The 22,265-nt window shown below is 44.6% G+C and overlaps 1 protein-coding gene across 7 annotated transcripts in view; it reads right to left on the bottom strand.

Annotated features, from left to right (window-relative positions):
- ETV6 (ETS variant transcription factor 6) overlaps positions 1–22,265 on the bottom strand; it is a 235,785-nt gene that overhangs the window by 42,417 nt on the left and 171,103 nt on the right. For all 7 annotated transcript variants that reach the window (XR_013449080.1, XM_078075617.1, XM_036076223.2 and 4 more), the window contains one exon: positions 6,349–6,513. Coding sequence is in view for 6 of the 7 variants with exons in the window: in XM_036076223.2 (XP_035932116.2) it covers positions 6,349–6,513 (165 nt within the window). In the remaining variant the exon portion in view is untranslated. The remainder of the gene's footprint in view (positions 1–6,348; positions 6,514–22,265) is intronic.

The following is a 22,265-nucleotide window of genomic DNA, read 5'->3' as shown; positions in this document are numbered from 1 at the left end:
TTCAGAGATTTTAGTTTCCTTTTGACCAATTCGTAAAAAAAAAATAGTGCAAGGGTGGGAGAGATACGTTTCGGATTTGTCATCAAATTCTCTCCGCTGGGTCCTTTCTGCCTCTGGTAGATGTTCAGGCTGAAGTCCAAGGCCTCGGGTCATTCAGTTAAATTCAGCAGTGAGAATGCTAAGGCAGGCACTGGCCCAGGGAGGTCCCACTGGTGGCCATTACAGCCCCCTCCCACTGGGGGACTGCTTGGTTTTCCATCTCTGTTCGACCTTATTTTCTGAAAATTCCATTCAATCCATTTTTGCAGGCTGATTAAATGACAGGCCTTTTTGTTAAATACAGAGTGCCTCTGTAACCATAAACATAAGCTAGTCTTTTACTTAGGAACAAGTATTTGGGATTTAGCTTGATATCTATGTCTGAGACACAGAGATCCTGAGAGAAAGGGAGCTGGTTGTGGGAAAATCTGAATATTGTCTTTAAGACAAGAATAAATCGGGGCGCCTGGGTGGCTCAGTCGGTTAAGCGTCTGCCTTTGGCTCAGGTCATGATCCCAGGGTCCTGGGATGGAGCCCCGCATCGGGCTCCCTGCTCCACGGGGAGCCTGCTTCTCCCTCTCCTCCCTGCTCATGCTCTCTCACGCTATCTCTGTCGCTATCTCTGTCTGTCTCAAATAAATAAATAAAATCTTAAAAAAAAAAGAGACAAGAATAAATCGGTTAGGAAAGAGATACCTTAAGACAACTGCCTTTAGCTGGATGCAGAACATAAAGAGACATTACAGAGAAACAAAAAAATAAGCTTGTGAGAAAATACGAATATTGTAAAATAAGTATGCACTTTATTAAAGGAAGTGTTGTATGTTTTACACGTTATAATATCACTCCGTATGGCAGAGGGATTGGTCATCACCACCGTTTCACAAATGGGAAAAGCGAAGTGCTAAGAAAAAATTAAATGACTTTTCTGTAATTGACCTATCTAAGCATTTCTCTGATGTGTTTATACTTTTTTTTTTTTTTTTTTTTTTTTGCTCCGTTCACAGACAGGAGAAGAAAGAGCCAACTCTGGGTGTCTCAATCAAGGATCATGCCTGCTGCAACTCCCACACTTCAGGACAATAATCCCCCTCTGTGACCCATCCCCTCAGATTCTGCGCCTTGATTCTAAAACAGCCAGTTGACCCAGCCATTCAACCCAGCAAATGCACCGACCACTGCTTAATAGAAATGAATTAAAAGCAAGTTGGTCCAAGGAGGAACTTTATGAAGATAAAGATCAGTATTTTTCACTTAACCTTGAAAGGGAATTTTACCATATTTGAAGGTCACAAGCAAGGCATATTTCCAAAAACAAAGATTCTGGTGCATTGGGGAGGGAAGAAATAATCACATTCTGGTATGTTAAATGACTGATTCACTTAGTAAACCCATCATACGTTTTTTGCTGAATTGAACTGAAGGAACTTTGAAAATAGGCTTATTTTTCATTTTTTGGCATCAATAGAGAGTCTAACATGAATTAAATTGAAGATAACTTGTGGTTTTTGTTATTGTTCTTATAAAAAATGCATACATAAATCCATTCCACCTTGATGTCTTATAATGGATAACTCTAAATAAGAGTTAATATCAACGCTAACTTGTCTGTTCCTTCTTATTCATGTGTTTTCTCAAGTCTCAGAGTGGTCAAATAATCAAATATCCCTTTGAATTTAAATCATCCCAGGCCATTTAAGGTGGTAACTGTCTGGTAGCTCAAAGAGTAGGTACAATTATCCTGTACAGGTAAAATTTTATAAAGTTACAGTTCCCTTCCATTTATTCTTTAGCTTTGCAAATGTTATAAATTCACCAGCTTATATCTTCTAACTGGGAGGATATTCCAAAGAAAATATCCCATTTATCTTCAGCCTTAAAAACTTCAGTTTGGAGATAATATAATTACTTAAAGCACAGTCTGCATGTTCCCTGCTTTATTATAGAGTTGAAAATGGAGAAGTCTTGTCCTGGAAATGGACGAGATAAGTGTAGTTTTTCAAATTGGCCAAAGAATGTGGAGTTCAGAGAGGCTACCATATTTGGACCTAAGACATATTAACACTTCAGGTAATTATAATTCACTGGGTCCCGGTCCCTCTTCTCTACATTTGAAATGAGTTGTGTTGAGGAGAATGTTATTTCCATATACAGAGAGCTTAATTCTGGGTGAGGCTGGGCAGGAAACAAGGCTGGGAGGAAGCTATAAACATCCATTCATGGTGACGGGGCAACCAGATACTTTTGTTTTATTCCAGCAGCCCCATGACTAGTGAGAAGCTGCTGCTGATTCATCTTAGGCAGCAAAAAAGATTAGAAGAAATACAGAAAAAAACTGGGTGAAGTGTAAGTTTTACAAGGCATAGAGGTCGAAGGGGATCAAAGTATTTATTCATTGCCTATGGGATAGGAGGATGTGCTACTGAATAGAAGCTGAACATTGTTTCATGCTTGAAGTTGGGCTCAACTGTTAAGAATAGAAGCCCATTTTATGGAGGAGGAAAATAGGGGCCAATGAAGTATTGTGACCTGTGGAGGAGCCACGTAGAGAACCCGGGCCTCAGGACATCTACTACATCAAATGCTAACCCAGAAAGCCCATGTCAGAAGAAACAGTGGCAAATGTGACATTTGAGAGCTAAAAAAGATTTTCTATCTATACCTTGTCTCTACCTTCTTAAGAAGAATGCCAGCAGGTAAAGCATGCCTTCATTACCCTGCTATGTGGCCACGTCATGAGAATGTCTTCTTAACTCTTTCTTAGCTCTGTTTCCAAACCCTCTGACAACATCCCTCTGTTCTGTGGTTAAGTTTTCTTGCAGCCCCTACTGGCAGGTATCACCTTGAAATTCTATCCATGGCTTTCTGGTCGATGCCTTAATTAAATCACCTACAGGATACATTTCTCTTTATTCCCAGCTCAACATAATGGGGATAATGCTCCCATCTACTATTCCCCGCTCTGGCCTGGCTCTGGTCTCAGAATTCCAACTGCAGAACAGGACCTGTCTTTTTGGATGCTTTGGCATTGCTTGGCCAAAATGAGTCTTAGCCCTTCCCACCCATGAGTTCCTCATCTTAGCTCACATTCTGGGCCTGAAGTCTTTTTTTTTTTTTTTAAAGATTTTATTTATTTATTTGAGACAGAGAGAATGAGAGAGAGAGAGCACATGAGAGGGGGGAGGGTCAGAGGGAGAAGCAGGCTCCTTGCCGAGCAGGGAGCCCGATGCGGGACTCGACCCTGGGACTCCAGGATCATGACCTGAGCCGAAGGCAGTCGCTTAACCAACTGAGCCACCCAGGCGCCCTGGGCCTGAAGTCTTATTAGTTTACTCTCATTGATCTCGTTCTGGATTTCAATGTCTCCAATGAGGACTGTAGCAAGAACATTCTAACTAGGTCTCCTGTTTTTAGGGACCCTCTGGGTCCACCCTATGCACCGATGGCCAAGGTCTGCTCCAAAGGGAGAGCTCCAATTCTATTATTCTCCTGATCAAAACCTGTCAGTGGTTTCCCACTATCTGCAAAATAAAATCCAAACTTCCCAACTTGGGCTTTAAGGGACTCACGTGTTGGGTCATAATTCAATTAAGATTTGTTGAGCGCCAGCTGGTTGCCATGCACTGTGCTAAATGCTGGAGACCAGTCAGCTTAACAAGACACAGCCCCTTGCCCAGATGAACTTCCTGCTCTAGAAGAGGGATGCAGAACAGAAAGCAATCACATATAACATGGGTTGTGTGTGTGTGTGAATTATGCCAGAATTAGGGTATGCTCTGTGATAAAAGAGGAACGGCACCTAACCCAGGCTGAGGAGGGAAGAGGTAGAGGAGAGGAAGGCGGCAGGGGGTAGTCAGGGAAGCAGGATGGCAATCGGGGAAAGCTTTTCTGGAAAAGGTCAGTGGAACTTCAAATATGAAACGGCAATCAGACATGTCAGGCAGGGGCGATGAGTGACGATGGACAGTGTTTCAAACAGAGGATCGAATTTGCATGGCCTTATCTCTGAACTCCATCTCCATACCAACTGACCTACAGTTCCTCTTTAACATCTTTCCTTACCTCTACCTTAGTTGCCTTTCCAAGCTTTCAAAGTCTGGCTCCATGACCAAACCCTGGAGCTTTTTTTGACAAGCCAGCCAGAAATCGCCTCTGCTCTCCCTGAACCTCCTTAGCCCATACTTCTGTACCTCGAGCATGGAGTTGCTCAGCGAATACTCACCGAATGAATTTCTACTGCTCCTTAACTGGGGTCTAAGCACCTCATGACCAGCCTAGCGCACTGACTTCATCTGGCCTCCCACCTCCTGCCTCTTCCCTTCATCAGATGGGCTATCTCACCATCATCCAAACACACTAAGCTAATGCTGCTCCAGTGACCTGGAATGTTCTTCTCCCCCCACCTCCTCAGTTCCATCCATCCTTCATGCTCCAAATCAACTCTATTCCTTCTTTCATAAACCCCATCCTACCCTGTCCTCTCCCCTCTCCAGCTTCCTTTTGCCTTTAGGTTCAATGCCATCCCCTCGCTCTAGCTGGACTGCAGGATCCTGTACATCTACCACATGGCCCACTCTAGCAGAGACCTGAGAAAATGGCAAGGACCTACTGGGAGGCTGTTGCCCATCTTTGCTTCCAGCTTTGAGCAGAGAGAATCTCTGGTTTCTAAGTAAAGTGGACAGAGGTGACTAGGGAGAAAAATAAATCAGCAACGAAAAGGAGTACCTGAGATGAGACGAAGGGGGGACTTACAGACTCATGGAGGAAAGCCAGGCTAAGGGCTAAGTCAAATCGCATCAAAACGCATGACTGTGTCTTCCCTTGTTTGCCTTACATGAATGGTTTTTCTGGAACACACTAAAGAGTTACGAGTTCCTTTCTTCCAGAGAGGTGACTTTGCCCCTTTGAGTATACCTTTGTGTTTTCACAAGAACAGACAAGGTAAGTATTTTTGCATTAAATTAAAAGGAACTATGTAGTTTCCTTTTAGGTTAGTTTTATTTACATATATGGTACTCTAGTTTTTGTATTCTGAGACAACACAAAGAATCAATGATTTGAGACAAAATGTTTCAGGTATGTCTGGCTCTATTCCTTTGTAGAACCTTAAAAATGATCTGTTTTTCAGAGATAATAAACTTCCAAGTTTCAATAACATCTCTACTTCTGGGGGAAACTTCCTTTTATCATTTCCTCATATAAACGGTCTGCTGCAATTGGGAAAAGCGGGGGAGATACTGTTCTATAACCTTATCTCATCCCCTGTGATGGCGATGTTTCCTCATGACGGTTAGTTTATTAACTTCTGGCAGGCCTCCAGGAGTAAATAAGGGTTGAACGTCGTTGGAACTATGCCAAGACCTTACGCAGGATCTTTGCCCTTTGTCAAGACAAAGAGAGTCTCTGCCGGACAAGTTACATCAAAATTGGCCACAGTGAGACTTGAGAGAAGGAGGGTCTGTTGGTACTTGACTAACTAGCCCCTCAAGAGGCATAAACCCCAGACCAAAGGTCCCCTTTCACATATGGAGCTCCCAAATAGCTATCTTCTAAATATCCATAATGTTTAAGAAATGAAATTAGAAAGTCTTACCTAGGTCAGCAATACACTCTGCAGGTACAAAAGCTCTTTACTGAATCGAAGCTTCCTATGGAGTCTTGGGAGCCCTTATTTTGACAAAACTGCCTAGTTAGATGAGCCTGAGAAGTCTTCCACCTGCACTCTTCAGGCTTTCTATAAGCTACAAGATGTAACACTTCACATAGCTCGGTACCGCAAAGGGTGTCACCCGAAGCCCTTTGAGTTTATTTCTAAGCTTGCCTTAGCTTCTCCCCATCCTTACCTCCTGTTCCCTCATGTCTCTTCCTCCCACTCCGTCTACCCTAGCAGGGCTCATGCCCCTTCCTCTTCTGTCTTTGGTTTTCACTGAGCAGTTCACCACCTATACTCACTCCTAAGCATCTCTTTCAAATGTTTCAGAATCAGGAGCAAGGCGGGGTGAAAGGGCTGGAATGCATTTTCTTCTTGATTTGATGGTCACAAGGAGATCCCTTAAGCTCCAGTGTCTGTAGGTCCTAAGTGGGACTCCCAACCTTCAAAGTTTCCCCTTGATCTGGAAACTCTTCCTCTTTTCCCCTCAAACTGACTTATGTCAGCAGGATCTTTCCTCTCTTAAGCTTAGGTCATTGTCTTTGTGCTCCTGGTGGCCTACTGTGGGGAGTTCTTGGGCATGACGAGTGGTGGCAAAGACCAACCAATGGCTAACAGATTGTCCCAGCTGAGCACGTGTCAGGGGTCCAGACTCTCACCTGAATGAGGAGATCGATAGCGAAAGTCCTCTTTGGTCAGCAGCAGGAGAGCTTTGCCATTCATTTCAAACGTGTTGCTGTCAATTGGCCTTAAAGAAAACTCATTTTCAGCCCACTTGAGCCACTGGGCTACGTCATCCCTGCTCCAGTAAATTGGCTGCAAGCCTGTTGGAGAGAGAGCAAGGCAGAAAGAGAGAGAGAGAGAGAAGAAAAAAAGGCCTTGTCAGTTAGACAGTTGGAATAAAGGGAAAAGCTTTCTGAATGGTTAATAAAATGGAGTCTTCACGTCTGAAGAGCCCTTATGTTCAACTCTGAATCCCAAGTTAAAGCTCAAGATCTGTAAGTGCCAAATTATGGTCCAATGAACTATTTATTTAGAGGCAAAATGAGAAGACAAATCCTTTTTTATGTCTTTAATGGACCCTAGGTCTTGGTGCCCTGTCCTTCCTTGTCCAGCTCCTGAGACTGTCTTGATCTCAGGTATGCCCTAAAGCTGAGGCTCTTCGGTGGCCTGACACGGTCATGACAGATGTCAATGTGCTTTGGAGGGGACCTTAGAATCACAACTGAGCTGTCACCCACTGTCCTTTTGAAGTGAGAATGTTCCAGAGCTGGGCTTGACCTTCGAGAGCTGCCAAATAATGAAGTGTTCCCTGAAACTTCTTCCAGGAAGAACAATTCACTCAGCCTCTGGGAAACTATCAGGCTAGCCTCTGGGAATGAAAGGGTAAAGTAAGGATAAAAGGTCTTTTGCCTTTTTATTCTGCTTTTCTGATGTTAGAACTTCCTGGCGGGGGTGGTACTTGGACTCTGAGTAGGACCAGAAGTGGGCCAAAGGGAGGGCTGCAGCTTAGGTTAAGAGGGTAGCTCAGGCTGGACCTTTCTGGATGCCTGACTATGAGTCTATATTTTTATTTCATTTTGCTGTTATGGGAAATCTTTGATATATCATTCAGGTGGTTTAGAACAGTGGTTCTCAAAGTGTGATCTGGGGACCCCTCAGGTTCCCAAGACCTTTTCCGGGTGTCTATAAAGTCAAAACTCTTTTCATAACAATATTAAGAGGTTATTGACCTTTTTTCACTCTCGTTTGTTCATGAGTATATAGTGGAATTTTCTAGAAGCTATATGACATGTGATATTGCAGTGGATATGAGAATCCAGTCATCTTCTATAGATTTGCAAAAGAGACTTACAAAAATGTAACACAATGCCATTTTTCTCACTAATTTTTTTTGTTTTGAGAAGATGTAGTCATAAATATATACTATGCTAATAATATAAGCTTAGCTTACTATTTTTCAGTAAGCATTTTTTTTAATTCTCAGTTTTAATTTCCAATATGGTAAATAGATATAATCCGTATGAGTGAAGCTCTTTGGGGTCTTCAATAATTCTTAAGAACTGAAAGCAGTCCTGAGACCAAAATGAGAATGGATAGGTTGGAAGAAGCTAGATGCTCAACAGAGCTTCATTCTCTAAAACTGTATTGCATGAATTAATAGTTCAAGTACAATGGAATCAGGGTTTGCTAAGAGGAGCTTCAGTCTCTCCAGTAAGTGACTTAAACTTGCTAAGGAGACTTGAGTATGCTGTAAAAGTGCCTTTCAGCTTGATCCTGGAAAGAGTCACCTTTTCATCCTTAAGTATCACAAAGAACTGTCTGGTCTACTTGGATGGGCTGCTTTTCCTCCCTAGTGGACCAGGGAACGAACAGCTCAGATCCCTTGGAGAAGATCCAGGGCTTCTGGGCATGACTATTGGCTCTGTCTTCCAGGTAGCTCCTTTGCAAAGTCTAGTTTTGAAGAATGGTAGCTGGCTTCCCTTAGCTCTGGGGAAGTCCTTTCTAAAGCAGGCTATCATGTAGGGCACCAAGAAAGAACTATGGGCACTGGCCTAATCAGAGATGGGCATTTAAGAGTTCTTTTTCTTGTTTTGTACGTTTAATAATTTTACATGGAAAAAAAAGTGGCATCATAAAATAAGAATGTGCAGTATGCTACTGCTCTATGATCTTGAGACTAAAACACAGCCACTAAAGAGTTCAAGGTTTTGTTTCTGACTCTTAACTATGCCAAGAAGTAATGCCCATTTCAAATGGTCCTTGGATACAGAACGTGCCCCTACTCTTTCCAATGACCCTGAAAACACATACCTCAATCACAACGAAATGGGGGTGGGCGTGAGGATGGCTCTGCAAGATCTCAACTTTTGAACCTGTAAGAAACCTTAACGTTTACTTCCTATTGTCAGTGGTGTCACCTCTGAACAGGAACAGCACAGTGATTAGTGATTTGTTACTAGGAACTTTCCCCTTCCTCTCCTTCACACAAACAGCATGGGTATAACCAGATCCTGGGGCCGAGTGTGAGGTTCCAGTGCAGCTTGGCCTAGGAAAGAGCCTGGTGGTAGGTGGGCCACAGGGCAGAAGATGCTCAATCGGAAACAGGAAAAACGATGGGGTAGCTTATTGGAAGTGTGAGTGCCAGAGCAAATACAGAACCGAATCCCACTCAGGAGGGGAAATGAGAGTAAAATGCTGAAGTGTCTGCAGAGGATTCACTGAACCGGAGGGAGGCGGGTGAGAAGGGGGTGGGGGATGCAAGTAGTAATTTGAGGTTCTTTATATTCTATGGAAGAAAATACTCATGAGTAATCTTTTCCCTAAATACAAGAAGAGTCACACACTTCAAACAGCCCTGCTGGTGAAGGGCGACAGTTTCTCTTTTCACTTCCCATTAATGTCTCCCACAGCCCAGTCCCTGAAGCCAAGCAGAGCCACCGTGGAAACCCCCTCCTGGGGAACCGACTTGAGTGCTCTGGGCTGTGTGCAAAAGGAGCCCATCGAGTCACCGTCAGTCCAGGGAATACCATGGTAATCCTAGCAGGTTTACCAAAGTGACCCCAATAGACTAAGCTACCTGCTCGAGGCCACCCAGGACACTGACCAGAGTCACTACTCTGCCCTTAGCATAAAGAAAAGGTAAACACATTGCCCGAGCTTCTGGAAAGGGGCTTGATAAACTACGGTGTTCAAAGTCAAGTCCTAGTGCTGCTTCCTCTTTGACTCACTCGAAGACTGAGGAGAAAGAAGCCCCCTTTCTTCAAACCGAACAGCCCTAAGGCCTGGGAGTTACAGCGTCTAAATGGAATAGAGCCCTGGACCCAGAGGCAACTCTGTCTAATTAGGACCATTTAATTTGCTTAATAGTCATTTATTAAGCACATCTATCATCTAGCACTCTTGTAAGCGCTTTATAAATATAAGTTCATTTAACTCATGCTCACAGCAACCCCATGAGATCAGGGAACTCGGGCTCAGTGCATCGAAGGGATCTGCCCAAGGTCATATGGCCATGGTAACAAGAGGGGCTGAGAGTCGAACCTAGGCAGTCTAGTTTCAGAGTCTGTGCTCTTATCCCTCATGCTGTGCTTACGCATGCATTTCCCACCCCGAATCAGAATTCAGATTGATTTGCAGCATCTATTAGGGATTCAGAAAAGACTGAGTGAACTCAATCCTCCCCATCCCAGACTTTGATCCTTGGAGGCTTCCTCAGGTTATCAACAGACTAAAAATAGAGCAAAAAAATCTGTTTATCCCTGGAGAAGTAGATTTATAAATGGGAAGAAGAGGGAGGTGTAGGTGGCACTCTGCTTTGAACACATCCAGGAATACGGCAGCGCCCTCACTGGCCACTCACTGCGTATAGGCACTGGTCTTGAGACTTGGCCTGGCTCACAGCTGCTAATGTAACAGACGCCACAGAGACAAGATGAGGGAGAACGTATCACACAGAACCGCCTTTACGGTTATCTCTTGCGACTTTAACTCAACAAAGCTGAATAATACAGATGGTACTAATCATTAGTAAAAGGAAGAGACCCTTTTTCTGCACCTCTGTTACACTACTCCCCCGTGCACATCATAAGCCCATGAGAGCCATACTAAGACCTGCATTTTTAATGTCAATTCATTTCAGAGCATATTTGAGAAGAATTTTGTACAGAAGAAATGAACTGCTGTGATTCACAGAATTCCTAAGAATTCTACTGCAGTTTTTTTTTTTCCAAGTGGATCAAGTGAAGTTCATGGTGTCATACCCTTCAATGACACACCCAGGCCCTAAATTTTCTTCTAATATAGTTCTTCAATTCCATGGTCAAAGGGGCAGCCACTTTCATCAGCACATTCTTTGCCTGATTTCAAGCTTTCCGAGCTGTGTTTAGACTAAGGATGGAAACTGCTCTAGGAGTCAGGAACCTGGACTTAACCCCCAAAGCTCCCATTAGTTAACAGCTGATTTGGGGCAATTTCTCTCTGTGGCTTCCTCTGTAAAATGAGGGGCTTAGAGTACGTGATCTCTGTTCCTTTCTGGGTTAACAGTCAACACCCTCCCATTTCATCTGAATCTGAAAAACCAAAGGATACAAACAGCCAGGACCTTTTTTCTACCGAACTATTCCCTGCTCACGACGATGACCCTGAGATTTTGTAACTTCCTGAATGATCTTCTGAGTCTCGGAAAACAGATTAAGTTATTTTAAGTAGACTGCGGCGCTTAAGAGTGTTTTCTTCTATTCTGATTCTTGGAAAAGTTATAAACCGGCTAAGGCAATAATAAACATGACATTTTGACTAGGTGCTTTCACATGTATGACCTCACGTGATTCTCACAGAAGCTCCATGAAATCCGTCATATGTTCTCATTTCAGTTTAACAGAGGGAACAGGGGGCTCGGAGTCATGAGGTGATGGCACTGGTTTGAACGTTACTCAGTTCAAGCTCTTTTGCTATAGTACACATTCATCAAAAACACCCTTTGTCCCAAACTCTCTGTGTAAACGGGATTTTGATGCAGATTCTGTGGCTGATAGGATAGCACTGTAAAAGAGAAGAAGACACCCCAGAGATGATCTAGCCCAACTCCCACCCACCTTGACTCAGTAGGAAACTGAAGCCGCGAAAAGTTAAGAGGCTGAACCACGATGAAGCTGGCCCAGATTCCCTGTTTCAAGCCTCTCATGCTGTGTCATAACTTGATTTAGTGACACAGAACAATTTCTGTAACCCTTGACATGAATGAGGAAAGTTATCACTTCCTTGCTTAGTCATCTTGCCTTCAGATTAAATATCCTAAATTGGTCCAAACATAACTTCTCTGCTGCAGTTTTTAGACCCTCACCGACCCGCCCACCTCTTCCAGACAGCAGATTTAGCTCCCATCCCTAAACATAGTACTGGGAGCAGGACCAGAACCCTTCTTCCTCTGGACAATAGAATTCTACTGATAATAGTAGCTGACAATTGTTGGGCACTTAGACTGAATATTTTCTACGGAGATTCTCATTCTCATTTTATAGATGAGCAAAAAATGCGGCACACGTAACCAGCCATGGTGGCGCTAGGATTCAAACCCAGATGGTCTGGCTCCACAGTCCCAACTCTTCAAATGCTGCCATCCTGCTTCTCAAGTACCTCATAATAACAGCAAATCCTTACAAGAGCTTACGGTGTGCCAGGCACTGTTCCCAATGCTCTCTGTACAGAACTCATTGAAGCCCTACAGCAATACTGTACGGATAGAAACAATCACTATCCCGACTTACAAAGGAGAAAACCTGCAGCACAGGGAACTGAACTGACTCGGCCAAAGTCACACAGCCAGGAAACGGACAAGCCAGCTGGCTTGGCCCAAAGTCCATGTTATTAACCACCTACCTCTCTGTCTAAGCTTATCTGGTGTTTTTGGCAGGACATCAAATTAAAGTCCTGATTTAAAAAAGAGCCAGAGAACAGTTTCAGTGGTTGTGTGAATTTCCACGGTGGATACACGGGCAGGCACTGAGCACCAGCACACTATTTCCCAGCTGTGTGACCTCAGACAAGTTACTCAGCCTTTCTGTATCTCACTTGCCTAAACCGAAAAATGGGGACAATTTTCAACCCATGAGTAAGTACCAGTGAATCACAGACGATGTGCTTATCAAATGTGAAGAGGCCATAAAGCTGGTACAGAGTAAGATTATACAAATGATGATAATATAAAACACACAAGACGGTATGTGGAATACAGCAAGCATCTAATAAATATTAGCTACTCATACTACTGTCGTCTTTTTTACTTGCCCTTCCCGGCACATACAGAGCTGGTGTTTGGAACCCAACCGTACGAATATATGTTAATTAATATTAGATTTCATCTTGTTACTTTTTACCATCATTCCAGCGTGCTGCAGTCTCTCCAGATTTGGTTCTATTTCTAGTAACAACCATACTTCACAGCTTCATGTGATCTGTAGCTTTGATAAGCATCCTTCACCTCAACAGGTTCCTGACAAAATGCTGATGAGGTGAGGGCTGGGATGGTAGCACTCCAGTGACCTACCAGCCACCTCCTTGCAGATGGACACGGATCAAGTTATTGGCTCCTTTTGGGCACAAGTGTTCAATGATCAACCCATGTACATACTCTGGTAGTTGGATTACATTTTTCAAGCTCTGCCGAAAAGATACCATCTAAAATTCAATGAAATGCTTTCTTCATGTCTATAAATATGTAACTACAGCCTTACTGAAGAGGCTGAAGAGGCTAGAGGGAGAAGAGAAGGAGCGGGTGCTTGGCTCTGAAGGGACAACTTTTTCCTAAGTGCTCACAACATGTATGTTTCAAAATCTGTCCTGAATTTCATCTGGAAGTCAGATCGTGCTAGCTGTTTTTAGTCTTTGCCTACACTCTCTTTTCCTTTCCGATTCTGAATGATCAGGTGAACAGTGGTTCAGATTCTTTCTTTCAGTACCTCTTCCATTTCTTGCAACCCTCAGGGATCACCGTAGTGGCCTGCAGTGAGCTCAGCCTTGTAAGTTCTGCATTCTCCTATGTCATCTGTCTGGGCCAAGAGCTTTGAATTTATTTAGAACAACTCAGATTCACTTTTACATCAATTCTCCCATCTTGGGCTTTAATTCCCTTATGTCAGCGTTTGCAATACTCGTTTCAGTCTGACAATCATCTTCCTTGATGGAAGAGAGAAGAAAGAGAGAAGTTGAACAATTTCGTTTTCTCTTTGCCACTTGTCGATGTCACTCCATCTGCCCCAGTCAGCGTGCTGATACTGTGCTCCTTCTTCTTCTTCTTTTTTTTAAGATTTATTTATTTATTTGAGAGAGAGCGAGAGAGAATGCAGGGGAAGGACAGAGGGAGAGAGAGAATCTCAAGTAGGCTCCCTGCTGAGTGCAGTGTCCAGGACCCTGAGATCACGACCTGAGCTGAAACCAAGAGTTGGATGCTTAACCGACTGAGCCACCCAGGTGCCCTGATACTGTCCTTATTCTTAAACCACCCACAAGACTCATTGTTTTCTTAAGCAGCTTCCATGGTGAATTTTCAGCTCACTTAGTTTTAGCCTTCTAGGTCTTTTGTGGTCTTCTATGGCTTTTGTGCGTTTTCCTTTTCAGTGAGTTTTTCTTCCGTCTACTATATACATCTTTTTAAAATTTGAGCTTATTAGGCTGGTACACACAAAAGAGCGGGAAGATAAACTGGCATGATCTTTCTGGCAAACAACTTGGTGGTAATTTAAGAGCCCTAAAAATGTTAACTTCTGAGAATCTACCTTAAAAAATTAGGATATAGAGAAATCGCTCATGCACAAAGATGTTCATTGCAGTGTTATTTTTACTAGCAAGAAGCTGGGAACATCAATAAGGACTAGTTAAGCAAACGTGGACAACATCTCTGACAGAAAATTATGCAGCCAATCACAGAATATTTTTTTATTTTTTTTTTTATTTTTTTTTTTTAAAGATTTTATTTATTTATTTGAGAGAGAGAGAATGAGAGAGAGCACATGAGGGGGGGAAGGTCAGAGGGAGAAGCAGACTCCCTGCCGAGCAGGGAGCCCGATGCGGGACTCGATCCAGGGACTCCAGGATCATGACCTGAGCCGAAGGCAGTCGCTTAACCAACTGAGCCACCCAGGCGCCCAATCACAGAATATTTATAAAGAGTATCTATTCATATGGAAGAACACCAAATAGCATGTGTGTGTATATGTGATAATCTCAAACAATGCATAGAAAAATATCACCAGGAAACAGAAAAATATTAATGGCCAACTGTCACTCTGTAGAATTATAGGTGATGCTTACTGTCTCCTTTTCATTTTTTATTTCCCAATTCTTTATATTAAGCCTGCATTACTTTAAAAAAAAAAAACTATTTTAAAATTTGAGCTCCCCAGAGAATGTCTCCAATACAGCCTCATCAGCTTCTTCCGCTGCCTTCCTCCCCTCTTGTCCCAGTAAGTGCCCTGTGAAGCTCATGTCAGAAGTTCATTTTCTTTTTCTTTTTTTTTTTTTTAAGATTTATTTATTTACTTGAGAGAGAGAATCTCGAGCAGACTCCCTGCTGAGCGTGGAGCCCAATGGAGGCTCGATCTCACAACCCTGAGGTCACAACCTGAGCCAAAATCAAGAGCCAGACACTTAGCTGACTGAGCCACCCAGGTGCCCCAGAAGTTCACTTTCAAAAGCACCCTGACTCTTCTGCCTTGTGTGTGAGCACTGTGGATTGTGAGACCACAGGTACTTCTCCTCTAAATGTCTGAAAGCACACCTGATCATGTCTTGCATTTCTCTTTTCCAATTCTAAGATGATGTTTTCATTCTCACCAGAAGTTCCCATCATTCTACTCTGCCGACCGATTCTTCCTTATTTGCCAGACCTGGGGCCAAATTCGTAGTGCCCCTCATCGTTTCTTCTACCTTCTGGGAGATAAAACTACTAATTGCTAGGTGCACCTGTTATGAGTTAAAACGTGCACGCACGGAGCTGATGGAGACTGCTCAATGCCTCTCACGTCACACTTGGCACGCAACAGTCCCCCAGTGACAGCAGGCGGTACGGAGATCCCCAATCCACCTCTGGGCCAGCTCCGCAGCCTGCGACTGCCACCCCTCCCCTGCCCGACACCATTCTCCTCAGGTAGGCTACTTCAGCTTTGTGCAGTTCTTCGCTATTACCATCCGTGGCCCCATCCATGGCATCCCACGACTCTTCTGTGAGGCAGCTAAGGCTCGTACAACTGTACTTACTGACGGACTGGAAGCCCAGAGAGGTGCAGGGACTTTCTCAAGGTCACAATGGGCGTAGGACCAGAAGTCTAGCCCCAGATCTTCTGCATCAGTCCAGTGAACCGCGTCCGGGCCAAAGGATGTAATAATGGATATAAAAATCCCTTGCACTCTGCAATGCATGGTCACAATGCAAGGGCATTAGGGATAATCAATCATAAACTCAACTTCTCATGGCAGGTTTGGTTTAGCCATAGATCCAGAACTTTGAGCAGTGCCCAGAGGGCCCCCTCTGCCTTCTGCAAAGGGGGTTGTGACAGGCAGGGTTTACCTTAGGATAATCTCCGAAGTAAAACCAAGCATCCTCAGAGCCCTTCAAGCTGCTTCCCAGAGCACTTTCCGGGAGCCTCTTCTGACAGCCAGTCCTCCAGGCTCCCACACTGGTCTTGGTCTTAGAGGTAACTCCGACAAGCCCAGCATTCTCATTTCTCTGGGTCTGCCTTTAATCTTGGAGTTGCTATTTGATCAAAATTGCTTTCAGCAAGAAATTCTGTCACTAGGGAATTAGAAGTTCCAAAACATTTCCTATTTTTGTCCTCAAGGTTACCGTTTCTCAGCACTGAGCATTCAAGTAGAGGTTAGAAGGTTCTACTTAACGTCTTTTGGCCCAAATCCCAAAAGCAAGAATACTATATGTTCATGTGTAGATTCAAAGTCATATTCAATTCCCTAGAAAATTTTTTTCTTATAGACTTCATTTTGTGGATTTTTTTTTTTTGGGGGGGCTTTCACTCAGTTTTATTCACAAAAGGGTTTTATCAACAAACCTGTTGACAGCAAAACCAGCCCAGAGCCTGCCACTCATCCTCACAAACATGACTTAAGAGTCCTTCCCATTTCTGCTTTTGGGCAGCAAGCCCAACGTGGTGAGAGGCATGTAATATTTTAGATTGAAACTTGGGTTTTGGACTCAGCCCTGAGTTCAAATACTGGTCCTGCCACCTACTAGCTCAGTGGTTTTGGGTAAGTTGTATCTCTGAACCTGTTTCCCCAGAAGTAAAATGAGGCCAAGAACAGTACTTATCTCCCTGGGCAAATTTAAGTATGAAACGAGATAATCCATATAAAGACTGGTCTGGTACACGGGAAGTGCTCAGTGCGTGTTGGGGGGTTGGGTAGGAAAGGGTCTGGATAGCAGATTAGCTGTACTTTGCCACACCTCTCCAGGAGACTGGAGTTTTTTCTGCAGCTCACTGGGGATTCAGAAACTGGAGCAAGGGTTCTCGCAGGCTGTGTGAAGGCTCTGGCAGGAACTATGGGGCCAGCACAGGGCTCTGAGGAGGGGTCCGGCATCCTCAGTGTGCATCGCAGGCTGGGGAGATGGCTCAGGAGGAGATGGTAGAGAAGGGACTGGAACGGATGAGAGACTGGAGGAAGAAAGCCCATGTAAGTCCTGGACTAGGGTGAGGCAAGTGAAGCACTCACTGCGGGTGCAAAATTTAAGTCAGTGCCCCGAACTTAGTAAGCATGAAAAGTAATAACATGTATTTTGGGAAAAATAATAATATTTTAATGAGTTATTGAAAAAATCAGAATGAATGCAAAAAATTCATGACGAACAAAAGATCAACATTTTAACTAAAGTTCTATAGAAAAGAGAGATGACTGAGCGCGTAGTGACAACGGGGAGGGGGCACAGATTAGAGCGGTACTTCTTCCGTTTCAGAGATAACGGACCCTTTTGAGAATTCAGTGAGAGCTACGGACCCTCTTCCGAAAGGCCCAGGCACATGCACACAAATACTTGCCCGCACTTCCGAAGTTTATCGACTACCTCAAGTTTATCTAGGGACCCTTGGAGAATTGGGTTAGTATTTTTCAGCCTCGCGTGTGCAAATGGGCCTGACGATAGGTACTGGCAATTCAGGTAAGAACCCATTTAGGTGTGAGAAGAGAAACACACATACCTCTCTCCTGATATCTTGCAGAGGAAAGGGAAGAGAGGCAGAAGGTTGCCCTTGTCTCACTCCGAAACGTGTGCGGGGCAATGGAATGAGGAAAGGCGACTCTTGGGCGGGTGGGGTGGGGGGGCCCGTGCGGCTCACTTCCTTAAGAAATGCACACACCTGACCTTAAATATGGAATGCCCCTTCCTCAGCTATTTTAGAAACCATTGCTAACATACTGCAAGTTTTTACTCATACTAGTGAAGAGTAATCACTGCAAATTATCTTAATTTATGAACAGTGAGGCACCTGGGATAGGAGAGACTCCACTGAAGGAGAGATGTGATTGAAAGATGGATTTCTACAGGACGGAGGCAATTAAGGGCAGCATTTCTCACACTGCAGGGCAGAAAGATATTGCTGATATTTATGCACACTTTTTAAGAGGTCCATTTTTAAGAGGGAAAAATGTAGGAAAATAGATATTAAGAGTTGAAATGCTCGTCAAACAGATTTAGGGGGCAAACTGAAACTGCTGGGAAAAGCTGGTGCAAGGTTTTTTAATTGGCAGTGGCAACGGAGGGGTGCGGAGAACAGAAGCGTTGGATTTGCATGATCCACACAACACAGATGATCTACTACGGGTGTCTGAATAAAGAAGAATGCATATCCTTTCTTTCCCCCTCTTGCTCTTTTAAACCACACAGGATCATCTCTTGTGCAGGCCACAGTCCACAGAACATTCCTTTGCAAAGCGTAACAAGAGCAGAACTCATTCTCATTCTGGACGGGGCCTGATCTGCCCCGTCATTGGCATGGGAGAGCCTTTCCTTTGTGCGGTTCAGCTGCGCCTGGTCCCTTCCCTCCCGGGTTCTCTTTATTCCAAGGAAACTTAAACAAGCAGGCTGCCTTTTCTCAGGATGGAGACAGTCCCTATTATCACCGAGTCCTGTGGGGTGAACATGAGACTGGGAGGAAGGGGAGAAGGGGAGGGGAGGAGCCAGGGGGAAAAGGGAGCCTGAAAGAAGGGTTTAACTTTTACAACAGCTCACTCCACAGGCCTCGGAAAACACATGGAAAACACATCCTCGGCCCCAAAAGTGACCAGGGTTCAAGCAACCTAACGCACTTGTGAGACAATGCTCTTTTGGAACATGTCCTCTTTTAAAGGGGAACTCTCCCTTCCCCTCCCCCCTTCTTCCTTCACCTCTTCCCTGACACTTTGGAGAGTGATTCCAAGTGTTTCAAAGGCCTGGTCGGTTGCCTTTTGGGGCCCCATCCGCTCTCCTTCTCCAGGCTGCCGGAGCCGCAGCTGAACGGGCACGAGGAGGGGCAGCCTGACAGGGCAACAGGGGCAGGATGAAATCATTCACATAGCGTTTGTGTGTGTGTGTGTTTGTGTGTGTGTGCACGCGTGTGCGTGTCAGACTCCTCTCCACTTCTCCTCCCCTTGTTGCTTCTGTGCTAAGGATCTTCATAGGGAAATGTTGCACATTTATCCATGAAAAAAGTTGTAATCTTTCTTCCTCACCCATGAAATTCCCTGGTATCCGAGTTGTGAAGGTTACTAATCCCCTGGTTTTCAGGGCTTAAGGTCACTGGGGAGTCAGGAAAATGAAAAACAAAAACAAAAACAAAAACACAGCAAAAGCAACCCCACGCCGCCTTCCAGAAGAGCGGGCACGCTCCGTGGCCAGAGGGAGACTCTTTCTTGCTGCCAAATATCCTTTTCTTTGGCTCTGTCGTCTGTCTTGTCTGCAGTTTTAGATCGGTCCCTCCTTTGGACGAAGGCATGAAGACGTCTGTGAAGGGGAAGCTGGCTGAGGGAATACCCTAAATCAATATAATCCGCTTACACCTTAGCTGGGCGAGACAGTCAGATGAACCTGTCAGAGCGATGAGCGAGAGGACCCTCACGTTTTAAGGACAGTGGGGGTGTGGAGCAGCTCAGGAGGCAGAAGCACAGAGGCTCCAAAGGGAAGGAGATTTTGTTCACTTTTACCTGCCGATGTTTATGATGTAGGACTTTTTTTTTTTAAGATTTTATTTATTTATTTGACAGACAGCGTGCACAAGCAGCGGGGAGCGGCAGAGGCAGAGGCAGAAGCAGGCTCCCCACTGAGGAAGGAGCCCAATATGGGATTCGATCCCAGGACCCTGAAATCATGACCTGAGCTGAAGGCAGATGCTTAACCGACTGAGCCACCCAGGTATCCCAGATGTATGACTCTTTCAAAGGAGCTTTTACTTCCGCACTGGGAAAGGGGTGGGTGCTTACAATACAGGTAGATGCGAGTGTCCTGAGTGCTGGTGACAAGGCTCTGTCTGTTTTTCTTAACTTTGACTCGAGCGTCTGAAAAACAGCTGAACAGAATGAGCGGTGCATCCCTGACGGCCCAAGTAATGTTCATTCACATAGCGCCTGGACGCTTCCCTGAGGCCGTGCAGAGCGTGAGTCAGGTGAGGCCTCCAGGTGGTGGGCAGGCTGACCTCCTATTTTCCTGCTATATATAAAGCATGCTGTCTAATTCTGTTTCTTGGCAAGAACAGCTAATTTGCTGGAAACGTTAAAATTTGCTGGAAACGTTAAAATTTGCCTTTAGCTCCTTTATTAGAAAATAAAATTCAAATCCTGTGTCTGTCGCCTACTTGCCCAGCAACTGTAAGAGGGTTCAGTGGTGGCCCCCCCCAAAAAGATATGTCCAAATCATAATCCCTGGAACCTGCCAATGTGACCTTATTTTTAAAAAGATCTTTGCAGGGGCGCCTGGGTGGCTCAGTCGTTAAGCGTCTGCCTTCGGCTCAGGTCATGGTCCCAGGGTCCTGGGATCGAGCCCCACATCGGGCTCCCCGCTCAGCGGGAAGCCTGCTTCTCTCTCTCCCACTCCCCCTGATTGTGTTCCCTCTCTCGCTGTGTCTCTATCAAATAAATAAATAAAATCTTTAAAAATAAAAAATAAAAATAAAAAGATCTTTGCAGATGTAATTGAGTTAAGGATCTCGGGATGAGATCATCCTGGATTATTCGGGTGGGACCAAGTCTAATGACAAGTGTCATTATGAGAGAACACAAGGGTGGGGGAGGGGGCACAGAAGAGAGGGCCCGTGTGAACACAGAGGCAGAGACTGGAGTGATGCAGACAGGAGCTTGCTTGGTTTCCTTCCTCACAGGCTCCTAATACCCACATGTTGAGATTTCCTTGCCTCTCTTCAATATTTGTCACTTTCTCTTGAATTCTCAAAAATCGCTTTATTTCCTTTGGATCTTAAAAAACTTTCCAGTTTTCCACTTTCTGTTTCTCTTAAACATTACCTTTTTATATATTCATCTTGTATTCCTACTAGTTTGCTCTTCATTTCTGAATTGATTTTTCCTTCATTTAATTTCTTTCATTTTAATTTTTTTTCATTTAGTTTCCTGAGTTCTGGCATTCCATTTCTAACTTTCCCTAATTCTGATTTATATTGTCCCCCCTCATATTTTATATCATTTTCTTAATGAATTTTAGCTCATTTGGATGGCAGATTACAATTCTGAATGGTTCTGAAGCCACATCTCTTTGGCATGCTTTCTTCAGGAGTGCTATTCTCCTTCTTACTTTCTTTTATCTTATAAAAACCTGGTGTGGGATTTGACCTCACTATTTCTCTGTTGCTCGTTTTCATGTGAAATTGGTTTTCCTGAACTTTTAGAACAAGGCGTCTTCCAAATTGACAAAGCTCTCTCTTCTATTGTGTTGCTGCAGTGCTCAAATGTATGGCAGCCTGCTGGTGGAAATTTCCTCCTTCTCTTTCCTTTTGGGAACCTTTTTTCCTCAGTCTCTGTTGTCCCTCTCCTATTCAACTTGGCTCTCACTCCCGCAGCCTCTCAGTGTGGGGTGGTCCTGGAAGGAGGACCTGGCTGGTGAGTTCCTGAGTTCAGAGATGAGAGTGCGCCAAACCCTTTAGGCCTCGCTCCAGGCTATTTGCACGCACTGCTCTTGGATCAGTGGGAGGATCCTCACTTTCAGCTCTTCCTCTCAAACTGACCCTCCACGATTCCCAGTGAGCACCTGTTGGCTGCTCTGGGCTTTTCCTGTTGTAATGTCTGTCAAAAGCCTCACTGGGGGCACCTGGGTGGCTCAGTCATTAAGAGTCTGCCTTCGGCTCAGGTCATGATCCCGGGGTCCTGGGATCGAGTCCCGCATCGGGCTCCCTGCTCTGCGGGAAGCCTGCTTCTCCCTCTCCCACTCCCCCTGCTTGTGTTCCCTCTCTCGCTGTGTCTCTCTGTCAAATAAATAAATAAAATCTTAAAAAAGCAAAACAAACAAACAAACAAAACTCTTATATAAAAAAAAAAAAGCCCCACTGGATCATGGGGCTAGCTTGTCAGCAGTTCCGCTCTGATCCACGGGCTTTGGCTGTGCAATGGAGTTGCTCTGCTCTTGCCTGTGGGTTCTGGGAGTTTGACACGGACATGGCTACCATGCCATCTTCCCAGGCTCTGTCCCAGAGTGCTTCAGGTTTGCAAGGACAGCATCCCTCTGGTATCTCGTAAAAGAGAGCACCCATCTTCTTATGTCTCTGGATGAACTCTTGCTGGGTTTCGTGGCAGTAAGTGAAAGAAGTGTGGTCATTACTCTGAGGGGTCTCTGGCCACACCAAAGGGAGTCAGCCCAAAGTGCAGGAAGCACAGAAACAGGATTCGGAGGGAAGACAAGATCAAATGACTATAGCCTCCACGGGCCATGGATGTCAAGGGAGGGAATACATGGCTTCTTTTTTTCTTCTTTTCTTTCTTTCTTTCTAATTAATTAATTTATTTGAGGGGGAGGGGCAGAGAGAGAGGGATAAAGAGAGAATCCCGAGCAGACTCCTTGCCGACCATGGAGCCCGACGCGGGGCTCGATCTCACA

The sequence above is a fragment of the Halichoerus grypus genome, chromosome 6 (genome assembly GCF_964656455.1).
Source record: "Halichoerus grypus chromosome 6, mHalGry1.hap1.1, whole genome shotgun sequence".
NCBI lineage: Eukaryota > Metazoa > Chordata > Mammalia > Carnivora > Phocidae > Halichoerus > Halichoerus grypus.
This window is presented reverse-complemented; position numbering and strand designations above follow the sequence as displayed.